This window comes from Trichechus manatus, unplaced genomic scaffold (assembly GCF_000243295.1).
Source record: "Trichechus manatus latirostris isolate Lorelei unplaced genomic scaffold, TriManLat1.0 scaffold00025, whole genome shotgun sequence".
NCBI lineage: Eukaryota > Metazoa > Chordata > Mammalia > Sirenia > Trichechidae > Trichechus > Trichechus manatus.
In genome coordinates, this window is record NW_004443961.1 from 3,700,876 (window position 1) to 3,723,580 (window position 22,705).

Sequence of the window (22,705 nt, forward strand, 5' to 3'; positions counted from 1 at the left end):
TGTAGTACGTACTTGGTTTTCAGATACATTTTCCTACAAAGCTTAGATTGAAAGAGGTGCATGCGTGCACGTGTGTGTGTGTGTGTGTGTGTGTGTGTGTGTGTGTTCAGGAACAGAAAACACTCGTGGGGTGTGATTATACCATAAAGAAGGAAAAAAAAAATAACGCAAGACCTGGTATCTGAAGGAGGTATATTCAGGCTGGCTGCGTTCACTGCCCTCTGTAAGCTAGGACTGAGCGGGCTGCATACTGTAGAGACCTGGCTTGCTGGAGGTGAAATGGGTCCCAGGCGCTGCACCATCATAGGACTGCTGCTGACCACTAGATTGTTGCAGCTGCTTTTTCCAATGGACTTGCACTGAGGCCCAAAGCCAAGAGCCCCTAAAAACAAATGAATCAGGTTAGCTTCTGTGCCCCTTACATCAGCAATCAGCAAACACACACATGTGCACACTTACATCCGGACCCATCTTTAGAGACAGTCCTTGGATCATCATTTGTCTTAGTATTGGTGACACCAAAGAGCTTCCTGGAATTCCAATGAAAACCCCATCGGACTACAATAGAAATTGCCCGTAATCACCACTCATACGAAATGTGCTTCTATTTTGCTGCGTCTATGCAGAAACGCCCAGTCATACGAAAAATCGTATTTTCTAATCTCCTTACCTAAAGGGTTAAGGTGGGAAGGAGATGGGACTACCTATATGGAACCAAGTTTTTCCTCGAATAGCTAGTGTCTTGAGTCACCCTGCAAGGAAAGTTGGCACTGCTGAAAAAAACCTGCTGAACTGGTTTACTTCATCCTAACCTGGCCTTCCAGGATGTCTCTTTAAAAGGATGGAGTCTGGCTGTGATTCTCCAATCTTGAGTTCTCCTTTTCATTCCCATACATTGTCATGGGACATATACCCAATTAAAAAAACAAATCAGTAAGAGAGAGCTCTGAGCAAAACCCTCATTCTAAAAGCAGCATGTAACCAAATCGACATAGATTTTTCATTTTCATTTGTAACCATCTTCCCATGTAGTAAAATTTGGGACATACTCAAAAGGCGATAAAAAAAGAAAGAAACCCACGAGAATCTGTGTGGTTACAGAAAAGTGAAAAGCAGGGAGGAGAAAGGTAAACACAGTTATGACTCATTTATAAAAATAATAATCATGGTCTAATCATTCTAGGCATTTTTTCTACATGGATGTACTTTTACAAACATTTTTTGCAAACTACCTGGTCAGGCCTCCATGACTACCCAGCCTGTTCCCAATTCTAAAAAAATGAAAATAACTATGAGCTCAGTTTTGGCTCTGAAATTTTCTCACCAAATTCCCCATCTACTTCATTGAAAGATTTGGGACCAAAGTAGGTGGAAAAGCGTCACTGAGACTTTCCTGAGTCCCAGGGGATATAATTTTCTATTTTGTTTTTTTCCCAAAATTAAATAAATAGCCAAAAAGTGCCTTTACTTGTCCACTTTTGTAACACTCTCTTCCAAGAGCCCGCAAAACCAAGGGATAAACAAGACCTCAGAGCCGTTAGCAAGCTTGCATTAATGAAACCACATCTCCAAAAGGCTGGTACAGTCACAATGGTAGGGACACTGCTCAACTCCAGCCCCTTGCGAAACCAAAATCCAAGCAGTAATTGGCTTGTCCAAGGCCACAAAAGGATTTAATGACAGCAGAAACGAATTCCACCAAGGTGTATGTACATGGCACCTGTGGACTGAAGCTTAGACACTGAGATGTCTGGTTTCTTTCTTGGACACTTACCACCATCAACTCCAACAGTCACTTCTGATTTTTTTTTTCCCAGATGCACAAGGCAGAACCTCCCTTCTCCCCCACCCACTGTAGCTCATATCTGCTCTATCTTCTTGTGACTTGAAAATGAGTTATAGATGTTCTCTCTGTTTTCATAACTCATGGGCATTGTACCATCAAGACTTATCTTGACACCAAGAGTACTGGGTACATTTTTATGTAATGCATCACAAACTTAGCATCTTTACAAATCCCAAAGAGCTACATGCCATTTGCTTTTCAAACCAGTTGCCATTGAGTCACTTCTGACTCATAGTAACCCCTTGTGTGTCAGAGTAGAACTGCGCCCCATAGCGTTTTCAATGGCTGATTTTTTTTTGGAAGTAGATCACCCAGTTTTTCTTCTGAAGCACCTCTGGGTGGACTCGAACCGCCAACCTTTCAGTTAGCAGCCCCACTCAGTAACTGTTTGTACCATTCACAGACTCCATTTTTACCTTGGACGAAAGTAGGGTGACAGATCATAGCCTAGTCCGTTACATTATTGTTGTCGTGTGCTGTCGAGTTGATTCCAACTCACAGTGACCTATGACACAGTTGAACTTCCTCATAGGGTTTCCTAAGCTATAATCTTTATGGGAGCAGATCGTCAGATCTTTTCTCCTGAGGAGTCGCTGGGTGGGTTAGAACCATCAACCTTTTGGTTAGCAGCCAAGCACTTAACCATTGCATCACCAGGGTTCCTCCAGTACATAAGACACCTGAACTCTCTCCCCTTGTTCTCTGCTACCAGTCATTGCTATTAAAATCAACAACAGTTGTTAAATATTCTGTCAAATTCAATGTCATATATTCATTTAAAGAACTCAGTCATTTCATGCCTGTTTCCTCCACAATAAAAAGATACTAGTATCTCCCTCTAAAACAAAGGCATATTAGCAGCTGGAACAGCATACCCAAGAAATACTATTAACTGATGGCAAAGCATATCAGTACCTTACTTTATCAAACTTAAGATGCCTTTGATTATAAGATGTACCTTCTTTTCTGTTCTAGCAAGAACATGCACTGCTAATTAAACTAGCGTATGGCGTCCAGATTTCAGAGATGTTGAGATATACAAACAAACATATCTTAGAATCGATGAAATTCCAGTACCATAGCTCGAAAGAGGTCTTTTAACTCTTGTCTTGTCCGAGGTCTTCTCTCCTTGGAATGCTCTTACCTTGTCTATCTAGTAAGTACCTGCATACCTTTCAGACCTCGCTTCAAAGGGCACCTCCTCTATGATCCATGCCCCGCCCAACTGCCTGCTGGGTCCACTCAAGTTGCTACAGACTTGACTCCAACTCACGGCGCTCCATGTGTGTCAGAGTAGAACTGTGCTCCATACTGTTTTTAATGCCTGATTTTACTTAAGCAGATGCCAAGCCTTCTTCCAAGGCACCTCTGGGTAGACTTGAACTTCCAACCTTTTGGTTAGCAGTCAAGCATGTTAACTGTTTGCACCACGCAGATACTCCTGCCTGTTGGGCAGATCTGAGCAATTCCTCCTTCTGTTGCCCCATAACCCACTGTAACACACCTGCCTCACACCTAGGACATTTCAGGCAACTGAATTCCTTCCGTGACTGTCACCCCCTCCCCTCCACCTGGAGCTTTGTGAAGACAATGCCCTTGTGAAGACAGTGCATCTCTTTCCTCAGCACCTAGTCCAGGGCCTGGCACACAGCACACAATGAAGTCTGTCCAATGAAATTAAGAATGAATGCATGAGAATAAAATGTTCACTGCAGCACTATTCATAGTAGCCAACAGATGGCAACAACCTAAATGTCCATCAACAGATGAGTGAAGGACAAAACGTGGCATATCCGTACAATGGAATATTATTCAGCCACCAAGAGAACCGCAGTCCTGATACATGCCTTGGCACGGATGAACCTAGAGAACAGCATGCTGACTCAAACAGTCAGACACAAAACGACAAATATTGTATGATCCCACTTATATGAAATATCTAGAATAGGCAAGTGTATAGAGACCAAAGTTTATTAGTGGCTCCCAGGGGTGGGAGTGATGAGTAAGGGGGAGTCATTGTTTAGGGGGCACTGAGCTTCTGCTAAGGGTGATGGGAAAATTCAGAAATGGATAGTGGTGATGGTTGCACAACATGATTAACGTAATTAATGTCACCAAATTGGACATGTGAAAGATGTTGAAATGGCAAATGTTTTGTGTATGTGTGTGTATACAATGTAAAAAAGATAGTTATAAGTAAATATTAAATGCTGATAAATTACTTCCACTGATACCTTCCTTGTTTTCTTTATTGAAACACAGTGCCATTTTTTCAAAAAACTCCAACTAAGCCAATTTTTTGATGCTCTTCACCGTCCTGATTACTAGGTCATGACAGAAGGTGATGTTAGGGGGAGTAGTAATTATAAATTCGTCTTCCTGAGCCAGAAGCTTCCACTGGCCAAGGCTGTCTCTGTAATCTCTAGCCTGGATCCGTACTTTCCCATTATTTTTCACTCTGTAATAAACATTCATCTTTCCCTCCAGTGTCTCCATCATATCACCCCCTTCTCCCAAATTCACTGCCAACTTTGACCTCATCTGCCCACAGACGAGTGACAGCCTCTATTACACAATGAACTGTGTCTGTCCCCCAAAAAGATATGTTGAAGTCCTAGCCCTTATAACCTGTAAATATGGCCCCGTTTGGAAACAGGGTTTTCTCGTTATGTCCATGAGGCCATGCTGGAGTGAGGTGAGTCCTAAACCTAATCCCTTCTGAGTGGCGTCTTATAAAGCAGAATACAGACACACAGACACACATGGGGGAAGACAGACACTCTTAGACGACAGAGGCAGATGCGTTTACAAGCCCAGGAACGCCAAGAATTGCCAGCTACTAGAAGCTGGGAACCCTGGTGACAGAGTGGTTAAAGCACTCAGCTGCTAACCGAAAGGATGGCGGTTCAAGCCCACCAGCTGCTCTGCAGGAGAAAGATGCGGCAGTTTGCTTCAATAAAGATTACAGCTTTGGAAACCATATGGGGCAGTTCCACTCTGTCCTACAGGGTCGCTATGAGTCAGAATCGATTCGACGGCAGTGGGTTTGCGTTTACTAGAAGCTTAAGAGACAAAGCACTGCCTCCCCTATGGCCTTGCCCTGAATTTGGACTTCTAGCCTCCACAACTGTGAGACAACACATTTCTGTTCTTTAAAGCCCCCTCACTTTGTGGTGTTTTGTTATGGCGTTTATGGCGTTTTGTTATGGTGTTTGTTTTGTTAGGGGACTAACCAGCTGCTGACAGATATCCCTTATGCTTGCAGTTTGAGAATAAATGGCAAATTCCTTGGGAACGTGTGATGTTTGTGGTAGAGCTATGAGAATGTTCTGGAAAAATGGTATCCTTGGTCTCACAAGTGAAGGCAAACAATGGTTTGACCAGGAGCCACTGCGCTCAAAGCAACCACCTAACGCCTTAAAAATTTTTTCATCATGCCGGGCATATCCAACACCTGCAAACGCCTCGGAACCAGGCAGTGCTTGAGAGTATGGGCTCCGGAGACAGCCTGCCTGCGACCCCTCCTGTTAATTGTGACTCAGGGAACCTGCTTAACATCTGTGGGCCTCCTTTATGTCTACGTCTTCTCATCTGTAAAATAAGAATAAAAATAGCACCACCTCAAAAGGTTGTTGTGCATCTAATAATAATAACACACATGAAGACCTAAGCACGTGGCCAACACATAGTAGGGCTGCTGTCATCGCTGTTATTGTTATTGTTATTGTTATCTGCCTGCCTTTGCTTTCCTTATTGCACTTTCTTTCCTGAAGAAGGAAAACAGTTCTATATAATTCCTTACACAAAACAATACAGTAAAATGATGCTATTTAATTCTCTACCTGTTTCCAATGTTCTTTTTGCTTTGAGCCTGAAGCCAATTTTTTTTTTAAACCAGGTGTCATCACAGATAGAAGAAAAAGGTTTCAATTGGCCAAGATGGAATGTTCCTTAGCTTGTCATTCCCTAAAAACAAACCATATAACTTTTCTAACTAGTAGATATGCCAGCTCCTTGGGCACTGGTTTTCATTTTGAAATATCACTTATTTTTAGAGACTGCATGATGTTTTTTTTTTTTTTAAAAAAATGTGTTTACTGCTCAATTAAGGATCAGAGTAGATGGCATTCTGAGCACCATGTACATTCTAGCCAAAATCACTGCATGCTGATGGGAGCACAACTGCTTTGCGTTTTCGAGTTTCTGAACAGATAGGTCATCTGAGCGGGGTTGTGTTTTTAATTAACGTCTTCATAAGTTAAAAGGGTTCTCTTGAAGTCAGCTAGTCGATTATGGCGCAATTATCCCTGCTGAGGCTGCATCCTTCACAAATATTTATCTTCATCTATGGTTCCTCTAAAACTGACGTATATATCAAACCAGAACCACCATGAATCCACCCAGAGGCAACTCAGAAGAAAGGCCTGGTGATCTGCTAACGAGAACTCAGCCGTTGGAAACCCTACGGAGCACAGCTCTACTCTGACACCCATGGGGTCGCCATGAGTCAGAGTCAGTGCGACAGTAATTGGTTATCTACCCACCTATCCATCCATCGCTCTCTCTATCAGCTTATTGTTATTATTATTGTTGTTGTTGTAAGCTTTCTCTGCCAAAGCAAGATGAAGAATGGGGTGTGAGTGGCAGAGGAAGCCCTGTGGTTTCCTTGTGGGGCCGAGCTTGCCCAGAGGGGCAGAGTTCCCTGCTCTTCCACGGGGTAAGCCTTCCCCAGGAGGCTTCTCCCAGCAGAGCTGCCTACACTGGGTGAGACGGTCTAATCCTGGGGTCCAGTCAGCAGGGCTTTTGGGCTCTCACACAAAGCTCTGCCTTCTAACATAGCCTCTATCTGGAAAAAAGGGACGTTCTGGTAGGAAAGAAAGGTACTCTTTATTGGGAACCCCCTCATAGGCACCAACATTATATTAGGAATTATAGCATATAAATCTCATCTCTAAGGTTTATCAGCTTAAACCCAAAAAACACCAAACCCGTTGCCGGGGAGTCAATTCCGACTCATAGCGACCCCATAGGACAGGGGGGAACTGCCCCATAGAGTTTCCAAGGAGCACCTGGTGGATTCCAACTGCCAATGTTTTGGTTAGCAGCCGTAGCTCTTAACCACGATGCCACCAGGGTTTCCAAGGTTTATTAGTTTAGCATATATCAAAACATTGTCTAGGATGCAGCCGTCCTCTCCTACTTGTGATTAATTTTATTAATATTTCAAATTTAAAAGTAATGTTTATGTGTGCGTGTGCTGGTGGTACAGTGGTTACGTGCTTGGCTGCTAGCCAAAAGGTCGGCGGTTCAAACCCACCAGCTGCTCTGGGGGGGAAAGATGTAGCAGTCTGCTTCTGTAAAGATTTACAGCCTTGGAAACCCTATGGGGTAGGTTCTACTCTGTCCTACAGGGTCGCTATGAGTCAGGATGACTTAACAGCAACAGGGTTTTTTTTTTGGGGGGGGGTGCTATAAAAAGCAAGCAATGCAGAAGTGTGTGAAGGAAAAGCTCATATTCCTGTCCCTCGTGAATGCATCACAGCCAACACCAAAGCCACCACAGTACAACAAACTGACAAATGCGTGGTGGACCACCCCCTAAGAGAATCAATTCCAACAGCCAAGGGTGTTTCCTTCCACATCCTTGTCTAAGTTCATACAAACATGAGCATGTGTGTTGTAATTTTAAAAGCAGTATGAGTTAGACACACACTGTACCCTATATTCTTAAGAGAATCATCAGATACTCCTGCACTGACCAAGAATAATGTCTCTAAACTTATATAGGCAGTCTCCGACTTACGACGTATTCGAGTTACAATGAATCACACTTACGACTGTCGACTTTTTTTTTTTTTTGACACATCTTATCATTAGTAATGGAATCCTGGTGGCGAAGTGGCTAAGAATTCAGCTGTTAACCAAAAGGTTGGCAGTTCGAATCCACCAGCCACTCCCTGGAAACCCCTTGGGGCAGTTCTACTCTGTCCTATAGGGTTGCTAAGAGTTGGAATTAACTCGACAGCAACGTGTTTGGTTTTGGTCTTTATCGTTAGTAATATGTACTACATACAACGTTGCAGCATGTAACTGGCTGGTGTTACCATTCTGATGCCAACCCCCAAAGACAAAGATAAGATTTATAAAGATATTGATAATAAGAGGCAATAATAATGAAAACCAAAAAAAAAAAAAGGTATTCAACTTCATGTCAGAACTGACTTACTACGGAGTACGCGTCTAAACAGAACCCCACCATAGGTCGCAGACTACATGTACTGAAACAGTTAACACATTTAACAGCCTAATGTACATATTTATTTTTATGTGATAAGGAAGCATTCAAAAGACAAACAAACAAACAAAAAACCTGTTGCCTTCAAGTCAATTTTGACTCCCAGTGACCCTACAGGACAGAGAACTGCCCCATAGGGTTTCCAAGGAGCAGCTGGTGGATTCAAACTGCTGACCTTCTGGCTAGCAGCTGAGATTTTAACCACTGCACCACAAGGGCTCCTGCAGAAGCATAAGAACCCATCATAATGAGGTACATGACCTTGGACAAGCCACTGTACCAATCTGACCCATCCTCTTCTCTAAAATGGGATAAGAATCAAGTATAAGAGAGAACTTTGGGAAGTATATGCTTTTCACCGTACAAGGGACAGGTACTACCAGCTGCCATCAAGTCAACTCCAACTCATGGCAACCCTATGTGTGTCAGAGCAGAACTGTGCTCCACAGGGTTTTCAATGGTGGATTTTTCAGAAGCAGATCCCCAGGCCTTTCCTCCAAGGCACCTCTGAGTGGACTCAACTTGCCAGCCTTCCGGTTAGCACCCGAGTGTGTTAACCATTTGCACTGCCCAGGGACTCCAACGGTAAGATTGAGGATTTTATAACTGGTTGACAAAGATTCAGAAGATCAAGTTAAAAAAGGGGGGTGGGAGGTTCATATTTAGACTATTCTGTGAGTCCATTCTAAAAGCAAGCTGCTTTGTCCCGGCCATTAAACAGCCCAAATCTGGACCCAGATGGATGGAGGTTCCCAGGAATCATGCAATTAATCCCCCACCACTTTGCCCGCAGGAGGCCTGTTGGTCAAATCTACCATGTTTATCCCACAAAGAAGAATATAACTTTCACACCAACACTCTTCCAACCTAGTCAGCAGACAGGAATGCCAACCACAAAGTATAGAATCACCAGCATTACTCACTTCATGTCATCCCTGTATTAGAGGAGTCACACTTATACTGAGAGATTAAAAAATATCATCTTCCTTTCTGTGTCTTTCAGTGCCCTGGATTCCTGTACAAAGAGACTCGAGCTTCTCCCCATCACTGGCACTCCTGATAAGCCATTATTAAGAATACACAGCTCCAAGCCACCTCATAAAGATGGAAAGATAAACAAAACAATACCCCCCAAAGTTGATATTCTAAAGTCCCATCGGTCAGCTATTGTACATCAATTATCAACTAATTAGTAGAGTGCTCGTGTTGATCCTTCTGTTCGCTCTTGTAATGATTTGCCAAGTTAACTGAAAGCTATGCCCCTCAGAGGCTCTCAGAATATACCAAGAGCATTAAATAAAGTTCACCAACAATTAGCCTAGAAAACCAAAGAGGAAATGTAAGCACATTTTACTGCTTGTCCCTCGACAAATTCTCTAACAATCCCATAGGACCAGAGCAGATACAAACTCAGAAAAGCAAACCATTACTCTGAAAAATGGTAAGAGCCGTACAGGCACAATTTAGTAATTTATTGCTCACCGGGCGTATTCACGTATTGGGTCCTTGCTCTGTGCTATAAGATCTGCTCTAGAGACTGCAGGTGACAGATGAGTCAGACAATTCTTTTCTTCCAGTCTAATTTAATAGGCTTAAACCAAGGCTTAGCCACTGAATTAATCTGTGAAAATACATGACTTCAAGGTGAAACTATTATGTGTACGCTATATAAAAAGGACTTCCATAAATATAAAATGAAAGGAAGGGAGTGAGGAAGCACACTTTAATGGCAGAAAACTGCATCGTTCTGCATGTTAACAGGTCTTATTTATTGAGCAATACCTATAGGCTACAAGGAGCCCTCATAGCCTAATGGTTAAGCACTCGGCCACTAACCAAGAGGTTGATGGTTTAAACCCATGGGAGAAAGATGTGGCAGTCTCCTTCTGTAAAGATTTACAGCCTTGGAAACCCGAGGGGACAGTTCTACCCTGTCCTATAGGATCGTTATGAGTCGGAATCAATGACAATAAGTTTGGTTTTTCTTTTTTACCTGTAGGCTTGGAGCCCTGGGTGGTGCAAATGGCTAATGTACTCAGCTGCTAACCAAGAGGCTGGAGGTTCGAGTCTACCCAGAGGCACCTCAGAAGAAAGGCCTGGTGATCTACTTCTTAAAAATTAGCCCTTGAGACCCCTATGGAGCACAGTTCTACTCTGACACACATGGGGTCGCCTTAAGTCTGAGTCAACTCGACAGCAACTAACAACAACAAAGGTAGCCACTGCTTGAATTCTCCCTGGCTTCTAGTCCCCTGTGGAAGCCTCAATCCCCTGGGATTATGCCAGGGAAAGAGGGGATGTCTCTGAGGAGGAGGCCAGGAGAAGGGGAGAGAGGTGAGACTTCACTATGTAGTGAAGGACCAATGACCTCTTCTCCAGGAGCTCCCAGGGACAGCAGGACCCCTAGACGTCCTGGGGGGTCCCAGCTCCAGCACAGGTTCCTGTGCCCAAGCTATGCACAGAAGCAGCAGACTTCCAGAGACTATGTGGGCTTAGTGAGTGGGCATCTCAGCAGAAACCTGATAGATCAAGAACTAAAAAAGCCTCTTGGAACATTTCACTCTGGACAAAGACCCTAGGATCTTGTCATACCTTGGCAGGGCATCAGGGAACCCCAAGCAACAATGATTGAGATTAAATTTCCCACTAACCAGCAAAATGGGGTCCTGGAGTCGGATTTGTTTTGATTTAAAGGAAATAATTGAAAACAAATTTTTTTTTTTTGTAAACTTGAATTGGTAGAGTAAGCCACACCCACTACAAAATTACTTTAAGGCAGAAATATCTATCCTTTGGCTCAAGCAACCTGTCATTGTATAAAATTACATAACTTTAACCAAACTCTCAGAATATAAAAATAAAATTCCAAATCACTAATCTCTACACACGGACAATCCGACTGGGACTTACATAATGTGGAGTCCCTTCTGTTGCCTTTATCTAATGCTCTTTTTTTTAACTCATTAGAGAGCTAAAGTAATCTAAGCACCTCTGTAAACGTGATTGGAACGGCAGTTGACATTAAACTAAATGTGACTGTTTTATCTCTACACCCTAAGGGTGCTGAATCAGACACTATCACAAGCAGTAACTATTTTGTTTTACTGTTGTACTTTAAGTGAAAGTTTACAATTCAAGTTAGTCTCTCACAGAAAAACTTATACATGCATTGTGATGTGACCCTAATTGCTCTCCCTATACTGTGACAGCACACTCCTCCTTTCCACCCCGATTTCCCATGTCCATTCAACCAGCTCCTGACCCTCTCTGCCTTCTCATCTCACCTCCGGACAGGAACTGCCCATTTAGTCCCATGTATCTACCTAAGCTAAGAAGCACACTCTTCACGAGTATCATTTTATGTCCCATAGTCCAGTCTAATCTTTGTCTGAAGAGTTGGCCTCGGGAACTCTTTTAGTTCTGGGTTGACAGAGAGTCCGGGGGCCATGCTTTCAGGGGTTCCTCCAGTCTCAGTCAGACCATTAAGTCTGGTCTTTTTATTAGAATTTGAGTTCTGCACCCCACCTTTCTCCTGCTCCATCAGGGACTCTCTGTTGTGTTCCCTGTCAGGGCAAGCAGCAACTCTTAGCTAATAATATGAGGAGCCCCTGAGCGGTGAAAATAGTTAACACATTCGGCTGCTAACTGAAAGGATGAAGGCTTGAGTCCACCTAGAGGTGCCTCAGAAGAAAGGCCTGGCAATCTACTTCCCCAAAATCAGCCACTGAAAACCCTATGGAGCACAGTTCTACTCTGACACATATGGGGTCACTCTGAGTCAGCACTGACATGACAGCAACTGGTATAGAATATCTGCAGGTGGGTCAAACAACAAGCAGAAAACATAGCCTCCAACCCAAATCCTTTCCCATGGAAACAAAAAAGGCATCATAATACAGACTGATATCCCTATGAAAAGTCTAAATGGAGTTGTGCTTACATTCTCCCTAAAGTATACTTTTTTTAAAGAAGTAGTACTTATGTACCTGAGTTTGAATGTTAGAGCTGAGAATAAACGTGAATAAAAAGCTGAAAGCTAAACAAGTTCATAGTTCATCTCCTGAATAACATACAAACTCCTACATGAGTACAAAGAACCCATCATGGGCAACGTTGGATCTCACGGCTTCCAAAGTCAATGGGAAGGAGAGAAATCAAATCATCTCCAATTCTCAAAAGGTCCGTTAGGTAGAGTCCTTAACTTGGTGGCTAGAGTAGCTCTTTTGACTGCTCCAGGTGAACCAAATTATAAACTCTGCCAGGATTTCCTCTCCTCTTTGTTCTAAACATTCCACAACAAAACAAAAATAATTCCAAAAGGCAGAAGTCTTGCTTTAATCTTCTTCTTGCATGATGAAAGAACGGGAACTTTGAAACAAAACTACAGTTTGTCATAAAATATTACAATCAGCCCCTACAAGGCACTGGGTGATATTAGCTCCTTCGTATAGGCAGAAAAAAATATGAAGGAATTGCTAAAATATTTTCAAGAAGGAAGACTGTTTAGACATTAATCTCAGTTGGGTCATTCTAACCCTAAGCTCTCAGAGCTACTTGCTTCCAGACCTAAACTGTGTTTAAGTTGTATGAAATTTTAGCCTTTGGAAATCGGCATTTTCAGAGTCACCATACTTTGAGAAACCAAATTATGTTTTAAGGACTAGAGAGAAAATAAATCACTTAGGCCAAATTTCACACATATACCCCTTCCCTTTCTTCTCTCTCATAGCTATTAAATATTAGTTAACAAAATCTACTCTCTGAAATACTCATCTTGTGAAATATTCAGAAAAAATAAATAAATAAAGGGAGGTATCTTTTCTTCTTCTTCCATCAAACACACTGCACTATCCATAGTGAAACCATTTAAGCGTTCAGAAGAGATTTTGCTCCGTGTTTGGAATTCTAGGACCTAGCTAGTGGGAGAGAAAAGGGAACACACAGCTTCATCCTTCCTGTTTAAGTACAGTGAGCACCTTTGTTTGGAAAGATTTTTCCAACTAGCTTCTTCCAAAAATGTGTCAGTCAGAGTGGTTTGGGGGAGGGTGGGAAGATACGACAACCGGGATAGTTGTTATGGTACCTCAGGGGAGAAGGCAACGGATGGGGACTGAGAAATCATGCCCCATGAATATCCCTCTGTCACCTGATACCGCCAGCACGAAGAATTCTAGAAATACCTCTGCCCCAAGGAGGAAAGAATAGAGACTGAAAGAAGTTTGAAAAGAAGACGGATAATTCAGCTCAACCGACTTGTTTTTTGACACGTAGCCTTGAAAAGAACAATTTTTTACCTCAGAAACTTGGCAAATGCAAACTGATTTTTTGATAAGTTATAACACGCATTTCACTAAACACATGAAGAGAGAGGGAGGGATGGAAAGCCAGGTATCTGAAGACAGAGAGGTTGTCAGGTCTCTCTATGTCATTTTCGTTTAGTCGGTCAAATGAAAATTCAAAACCATATAATTAGATGGTTGTTTATACATGATTAAGCATGAGCTCATTGGACTTCACATGCCAAAAAGTCAGAGATGTGGTTAAGGGCAAGAAGGAACTATTAATAAAAGGAAATAAAGCTGTAATACATTTTTCACTTATGAATAAAAATAATTCAAAGGTCTGTAGATGGGAAAAAAATCAACCATGAGTAGAGGCAAGGAACTAGATAATTTTATAAATGGTAAGAATTCATGAGATAGAAAACATAAGCCACTTGTACAAAAAATCTTTTTCCTCCTCTGTGATTCTAATCCTATTTTTGCTTCTGGTAAACTTAACTCACAATAAGAACATAATAAAACTCACCAGTATTATATTTCTTTACAATTGTTCTGGGAAATATTTAAGCAAGAACGTGTTGTTCACTTAAAAGAGTGACTTGTTCTTCCTACGAGTCATCGCCAGTAATCCTCTCTGGAGAAACCAAGAGCTGTCAGCTCACTTCAAAAAGGCAAGGGCCCCTTTCATTTTTCACAACTGCAGAATTTTTCTTCCTAAAAGGAAGTAAGCCTATTGAAAGCAAAGTCAGGTGGACCTTTCCTAGATCCCCCAGAGAATCTCTGGTCTTGGATTGGGACTGTGAAGAGTGGTGAGCCAACTACTCATAGAGGTCTAACTATCAGTCCCAAGCTATGAATCAGGTCAATGGGCAAGTCTCTGAGATGACAGAGAGAATGAACTGATCCAGAATCAGCCTACTTACTCTCCCTTAGGTAAGGTTTTCAAGCCACTACTGCAACCTCCCCTACCGGGACAATACAGGGTACCTCAGGGGGGTCACACAAGCAAATGCAAAAGGAACCCCAGAAGTGGTTCAATGGTGGGTGTTGTTTTCTATAACCAAACAACTATTTAGGTAGCCGATGCCTTGACTAGTACACGATAGCCTACAGCTGCTGGGATGTTATCATACAGAAGAGCCAACTAATCATAAAGACACAGTCTAAGACTAGAAAATGGGTCCAACCCATTGGAAAGCCAACACGTAGTGCTTAAGGCTGAGGCTAAAATGAATCTAATAATGTTCGAAACACCCATAATGCCTGAGAAGCGGAAACACTGACTTTCACAGCCTGATTCTGAGAGGAAGGTCTCCAGGCCGCACCAACTCCCAATCTGTCTGAGGAATGGTCCAATTTCAATCTCCCTCTCAATCACTCTCTCTCTCTCTGTGAGTGTGTGTGTGTGTGTGTGTGTGTGTGAGTGGGGCTGTCTCTCTCCTCAGTCACTCTCTCCCTCCCTCTGTGTGTGAGTGTGTGTGTGTATGTCTCAATCATTCTCTCTCAACATGAGTTATCAACCAGTTCTCACTCCCAGAGCAACCTTCAATCATGTACATAGCTGTCCACTGAAACGTACACAGAATACGTCATTTAAGCCTGCGTGATGAACTACAAAATGTAGAAATGCCTAAAAAGCTAATTTCCAAGAAACCAGGTGAATTTAAGAGTGCATATCTGAAAGGACATGGAAATCTGAGAGAAAGCACAATACTCATAAGTAATTTAGTGATTTTAACATTCCAAAGCCTCCTACGTTATGTAAATGTCTTCATGAGATACGTACTTTGTTCTTAAGATAGTTCTCAATTATTGGCCTTCTTTGGTCAAATTCAGTTTTCAAAAATCCATTTAGTGTTAAGCCACCCAAAGCTGAGGGGAAAATACACACGTTCATAAAATAAACTCTTTTATGTGCAGGAAATTCATGGAATTTTGACTTTAAGGAAGGGGGATAATCTTACTAAATGAATAAATATTGATTATTTCAAACAGCTTAATATCTACTATAGTTCCAGATAAGAAATGTGATAATTTATTCCTAAAACAATGTGTGGCATGTAACTCAAAGCCGTTTTTCATCAATAATTAATATTAATAATTAACAAGTATAAACAACAAAAATACCTTTTGGAAATGTTTCAGTCTGGTCTTTTCCTCATTCCACAGCCTGCCTACTGCCCCTCTTTACCCTCTATTTTGGGTTAATAACTAAACTTCCCTCATCTCTGACATGCAACACTACCCAGAAGCAATCTTCCCAAGAATGCACTCATAAATACATAAGACTGAAAAGAATAAAAGTCTTATCCAAGTCACCTGAATCAGGCAAACTGATTTCTAAATTAACATCTGCAGCCCTAAGCCACTCAACAGTGAATTGGGCTCTCCTGAAGAAAGTTGAGCTCAAACATCTATTCTCCTACCTACAGATGGAATTCAGTATGTCTTCAATCCAAGGATTAGCCTACTAATAAAAATTAAACATCCTCTAGACAAAGGCGGGGAGCCCTAGTGGCGCAGTGGTTAAAAGCCCAGGCTGCTAACCGAAAAAAGGTCGGCAGTTCAAATCCACCAGCCACTCCTTGGAAACGCTATGAGGCAGATCTTCTCTGTCCTATAGGGTCGCTATTAGTCGGAATCCACTTAACAGCAATGGGTTTGGTTTTTGTTTAGACAAACGAGGAGAAAAGGAAGGATAATACCAGAGCCGTTCGTTTAAAACAGGCCAGAACCAATGCCTCCGGGTTTTATTTGGCATTCATTACGAAGAGCATTCAGTTTGAGTTTTTTAAACTAAATTGCTATTCATTGAAAACCCTATGAAGCACAGTTCTACTCTGACACACATGGGGTCGCCATGAGTTGGGGTCGGCTGGATGGCAACTGGTTTTTTTTTCCTCCCTTTTGATTGCCGGATAGCATCTTCAGCGTCAAAAGCATTTGATCTTATACCAAATAAAGGCAATTCACCATTTCCTTCTTATTTTCCAAGCACCTTGCCTTAACACCTGAAATTTAAAATTTTAAGTCCAGTGAAATTAATCTCTTTCAGCCATTCACTCCTTCACCAAAATGAACACTCTGCAGATAACATCCTAAGAAGTAGGAGCCCTGATGGCACAATGGTTAAGCGCTTGGCTGCTAACAGAAAGGTTGGTGGTTCAAACCTACCTGGCAGCTAGCTCCGTGTGAGAAAGATCTGGCGATCTGCTCCTGTAAAGATTACAGCCTACGAAACCCTATGGGGCAGTTCTGTCACATGGGGTCACTTTGAGTCAGAATCAGTTTGACAGCACCCAATAACAACATCCTAAGAAGTTGATAAAGCTCAACACACTAGATTTCATTTCTGACAACGAATACAAATATCCCTACAGTTCCTGGTCCCCTTCCTCCACATACCTCCATTCCATACATTACCATGATTCTTCCTGAAAAATGCTCAGTCATCACCAAGCCACCCGATGGTGAAATTGTTCACCCCCACAGGCTGTGTGCTAACTGACGTTAAAGAAGTGCTGGAAGTAAGAGGTCCTCACTGAGCATGCACTGTCTGCCTGCGTACACGTGGGGGAGTGGAGGTGTTTACATCTTGCTCTTTGCTGGGGGCCTCAGACAGCTGTGCAGAGAACCCTGCATACATTTCCAGGGCTACTCGCTCTTTGGTTTCACAAGGTACATGCAGGAACTGCTGGGACATTCAGCAACACCGGTGTGCAGAGGGAGGCATCTGACAAATGCAGCCCAGGGAACAATGTCTCCCTTCAAGTGGAACTGCGGGTGAAGTCAGCTGGAGCTGGCCGGAGCAAACAATGCCGGGCCGGGTCATTAACTCGCCTGGTCCGGGGCGACTGCAATGAGCTCACCCACCTTTCTGGAAGCCCGATTTTAGCCGCTGAGTTCGTGCAAACAAAGCCTGTAATTTTCTAATGGCTAAACTAGGAATATGCTCAGAAATAGCCGCCTCTCTGAGAAGCCTGCAGAGACACACACAGGGATCCGTGGTGGTACGTGCACAGCATCCATCTTTACAGTAGCTACATATGTATTACTGAAAATGTGGAACTGCAGAAGACAACCAGGCTTTTCTTTTTTTTAAGTTACGAGGTTATGGCTGCCCTGCACGTCTCCTTTTTCTTCTGCATAGAAAAGAGTAAGTTAGTCGTTAACTACACAAAGGAGTTAACATTTAACTTGAATACTGAGAATTCTTTCTCGCTCTCAACCCCTCCCCTCTTTTCCTTATTATAGAGAAAATAGCTTCAGGAAAACTCTTGCTAATTATCTCTGATCCTGGATGAGATCTGGGTGTATCAGCTCCCTGGCTGCGCACATACAAGGAGTTTGTGTCCAGTCTTATTCCCCTACTACAGTCCCTTCACACACTCTCCACTACCCCCCTTCCCCACTCCCACGCCCCACCCCCATCGAAGATCAGCTCAAAGGCCACCTCCTCCTGGAAACAAACCTTCCAGATTTCTGCCTCCTATCCTAAGTTCAGAGCCCTGGTGGCACAGTGGTTTAAGAGCTGAGCTGAATCCACCAGCAGCAACTTGGAAACCCTACAGGGCAGTTCTTCTCTGTCCTACAGGGTCGCTATGAGTTGGAATCGACTTGATGGTAACAGGTTTGGTTTTGGCGTTTTATCCCAAGCTTAAGAAGCCCTGGTGGCGCAATGGTTAAGAGCTCAGTTGCTAACCAAAAGGTTGGAAGTTCAAACCCACCCAGCAGCTCAGCGAAAGAAAGACCTGGCTATCTGCTCCTGTAACAATTACAGCCTAGAGCACTCTTTGGGGCAGTTCTACTCTGTCACATGGGGTCGCTGTGAGTTGAAATAGACTCAATGGCACCCAACAACAACAACGACACCATCAGCTTACAGTCCCCCTCCTCTGAGCTCTCAGGCTCAGGCAATGTTGTTTCTGCATCGCTTGTGCAATTGATCACTTCCTACCTGGAGTCAGCTGTACACATATCTTACACTGGAAGCCCTGGGTGGCGCAAACAGCGATCCACTTCCAAAAAAATCAACCACTGAAAACCCTACAGAGCACAATTCTACTCTGATACACATGGGGTCGCCATGAGTCGGAATCGATTGACGGTAACTGTTTTGGTTTTCGATATCTCACAATTCCCTCTTAACTGGTAGGTCCGTAAGGATGGGGAGAGTATTGTGTTTGCCTTCACCATCCCACGGCGGAGTACCAGGCCATGGCGTCCCAAACAGAGCAGCCGCCCATAGAGCCTATGCACAAGGAATGCCCACACCACACATGTGGCATTAGTACAGAGCCCTTTCCACAGCTTGGTGGGGGAAGGGCTAAAAGGAGAACATAGCTTATTATTCAAAATAGGGAGAATGCTCAGAAGCCCGGACTGGGGTGGCAGGGGCTACCTCTTGTTTGTCCCCCTGGCCAATCCTAACCTGGCCACCTCACCTGTCCCCACCAGGCCGCGTACACCTCACTGCCCACACTGCTCCTCTCTACCAACACAGCCTTTCCAAACAGTGTGGCTTGTCACCTTTCCCGTGACGCCCTCCATGGAAACAGTATAACAACCCTCCCGCTCCTCTCCCCCTCCTTAGCTCTTCGTAAGTACCACAAAAGAGATGGGGAGATTACTTACCTTTCAACACATCATCAGGGAAGACCAACAGCTAGAAGAGGCCATCATGGTTGGTGAAACAGAGGGTCAGCAAAAACGAGGAAAACTCTCAAAGAGATGGATGGATCCAACAGCCACAACAATGGACTCAAGCATACCAATAAGCATGAAGATGGCACAGGACCAGGCACCCTTTCGTTCTGTTACACATGGGGTTGCCATGAGTCAGAGGTGACTCAACGGCAATTAACAACATACTTGGTGCCACAGGAATGCAGCTGGCCCTCTACATGGGTCATCTCATTTAGCCCACACGACAACCCTATGAGATCAGTGCAATTGTTACCATCCCATTTCACAGTGGAGGAAAACCGAGGTCCAGAAAAGATAGTAACTTGCCAACAGTGAGGACTGAAACCTAGGTTGCCCCCTCCAAAACTATGCACAGATGACTATGAATGTGTTCACTCTAACCATCACCCTCTGTGTTACTGGACAAATACTACTAAATGGAGAGGAGATAGGACAATTGGAAACCGATTCTTCTCCCAAACTGAACAAATGCACAGCCTAGTCTCCAACATTTTGGTTGTAAGCAAGTCAAGAATGATAACCTTAATTTGTTCTGTTTAAGTACCATGAATAGTGTCATGCATGTAAGTATGAATAGATGACACTATCTAACCTTTGTAGCAATGGTTATTAAATGTCTATTATAAACCATCTCACTTTTAGGGATTTTTGCTACTTAACACCAAATTCATTTGCTCATTTACTCACTCAGTTGTTACACTGCATGGCAAAGACAAGTGATACAGAGATCAAGAGAGTTATAGCACAAAGCAATATTTGGTAAAATAAAGTAAGAACAAAAAGCTGTTGGACCAATCCTCACTGCAGCAAAATTCACAATAGCCAAATGGTGGAAACATCACACATGTCCATCAGCAGACGAACAGACGAACAAAACACGGCCTATGCGCACAATGGAATATTATTCAGCCATAAAGAGAAATGAAGTTCTGACATACGCTACGGATGAACCTTGAAAACACTATGCTAAGTAAAATAAGCCAGACACGACGGGGCAAACAGTGCACGATCCCATTTACAGGAACGATCTAGACTAGCCAAATGCACCGAGACAAAAGGAGACCAGTGGGTACCAGGAGCTGAGGGGCGGGGGGGAGGGGACGAGGAGTTTTTGCTTAATGGGCAAAAGTTTTGGGGTAATGGAAAAGTTTTGGAAATAAACAGGGGTAATGGTTATAAAAAAAGGTGCGGGAGGGGGGAGAAAAGTAAAGAGATGAGCTATCAAGCTATGAAAAGCCCTGGAGGAATCTGAAATGCATGTTGCTAAGTGGAAGAAGCCAGTCTGAAAAAGCTACCCACTGTATGACTCCAGCTATAGGACATTCTGGAAAAGACAAAACTACAGACACAAGAAAAGATGGGTGGCTGCTGCGGGGTCGGGGGAGTGGTGGCGGGATGAAGAGGAGGAGCACAGGACATTTTTAGGGCAGTGGAGCTATTCCACATGATACTATGAGGGTGGCTCCATGGCATGCATTTGTCACAACCCGTAGGACTGTTCACGAAGAGTGAACGCCAATGTAAACTACGGACTTCAGTGAATAATAATGTATCAACACTGGTTCATCTATTGTAGCAAATGCACCACACCCATGCAAGAAGTAAATAATAGGCCAAACACTGTGCAGGGGTGTATAGGGGAACTCTGCATACTTTCTGCAACAATTTTTCTATAAACATGAAACTACTCTAAAAAATACAATCTATATTAACCAATGTCATAAACAATATGTGTACTACTGTTTCATGAGAAACTATTTGTTCTGTAAGCCTTCACCTGAAGTACAATAAACAAAATTTAAAAAAATAAAAATAAATAAAAATACAATCTATTACCAAAAAAACCACGTCGTTGGAACACTGCATGCGAAGAGGATGAAGATGATGATAATGGTGATGATGATGGTGGTGATATTTAGGAAGGAGATATGAAAATACTTAGCTGCCTAAATCTTATTATAGAAGGGATTGATGCAATTGTGCATTTATTCATTCATTCCACAAAGTTCTCAAGTGTACACAACTCATCAAGGTCTGTGCTAGGAATATCAGAGCACTGCACACTTGCAAGCGCCATCATCACACACATGCAGACGAGCACAATGCAAGCAGAATTTGAGGGACAGCCTATTTCCCATGCAGACCCTGTATTTTATAGGGCCCATTTCTACCGGCGATCAACTTGCCTTAAAAACAATATAAATAAAGCCTGTTGTGATTGTTGTTAGGTGATGTCAAGTCGATTCTCGACTCATAGCCACCCCATGTAACAAGGAAAACTGCCCCAGGTTTTTCTTGGTTGTAATCTTTACGGAAGCAGATCACCAGGTCTTTCTCCAGAGAGCCGCTGGGTGGTTCATAAGGCCAACCTTCTGGTTAGCAGCTGAGCGCTTAATCGTTGTGCTAATAAGATTCCTACATAAAGTCTATGGGGGATCTTTTCTGAAATTCTGCCTCAGAAGCCCAAAATTTCATCTTATAAAACTTCCCTGACCTAAAAGCAGAGTCTACCAGCTACCAGGCTAGCAACTGCTCCCTGCTTTCACTATCCAATAAATATATTAACATAACCAGGATAGAAAAGTAGATGTGGGGGGCGGGCACAGCAGTATGGAAGTAAGAGAAGTCTCTGCCAGAGCAAAGGCACAAGCTAGGCGCCATGTTTGGTCTGTGGCTGTGTAGCTGTGCCACCTTGTCCAAATCACTTAAGTCTCCCTGCTGAGCTATCTGGGGGCTTTCTGAAGGTTGAACAAGATCATTTAATGAACTATTTAGAAGAAACTGAAGTTATGAAGAATTTCATTCTACTTGGATCAACAATCAATGCCCATGGAAGCAGCAGTCAGGAAATCAAATGATACATGGCATTGGACAAATCCGCTGCAAAAGACTTCTTCAGAGTTTTACAAAGCAAAGATGTCACTCTGATGACTAAGGTGCACCTGACCTAAGCCATGGTCGTTTCCATTGCCTCATACGCATGCAAAAGCTGAACAATGGAAAAGGAAGACTGAAGGAGAACTGACGCATTCAAACGGTGGTGTTGGCGAGGAATACTGAATATAGCATGGCAAACAATATTGAATCTTTTTTTCCAATCGCATTATTTTGTAGATGATAAAACTTGGGTCCAGAGAGGTAAACTGACTTCCCCAAGGTCATGCAGCCAGTTAATGGCAATTGTTCTTGTTAGTCAAGTCAATTTTCAACACATAGTGACCCCTTGTGATAGAGTAGAGCTGCCCCATAGGGTTTTCTAGGCTGTCACCTTACAGGAGTTGATTGCCAAGCCCTCCTCCCTCAGACCTCTGGGCGGGTTTGAACTGCCAGTCTTTTGGTTAGCAGCCAAACTCTTAACCATTGCACCACAAGGGCTCCTTGTTAATGGCAGTGCCAGGACAAAAATCTAAGTAAAAGAGTGCCCAACTAACCCCACTTTCTACAGTATCTACTACCTTTATTGGGTTGTCAGTTATAAATGATGTTTAAGCCCTGGTGGCGCAATGGTTAAGCGCCCAGCTGGGAACCAAAAGGTTGGCAGTTCAAACTCACCAGGGCTCTGTGGGAGAAAAGACC

The 22,705-nt window shown here is 43.1% G+C and overlaps 1 protein-coding gene across 1 annotated transcript in view; it reads right to left on the reverse strand.

The window, feature by feature from the left end:
* GLIS3 (GLIS family zinc finger 3) overlaps positions 1–22,705 on the reverse strand; it is a 549,271-nt gene that overhangs the window by 376,394 nt on the left and 150,172 nt on the right. Inside the window, exon 3 of the mRNA XM_023728586.1 lies at positions 175–382. Coding sequence (XP_023584354.1) covers positions 175–382 — 208 coding nt within the window. The remainder of the gene's footprint in view (positions 1–174; positions 383–22,705) is intronic.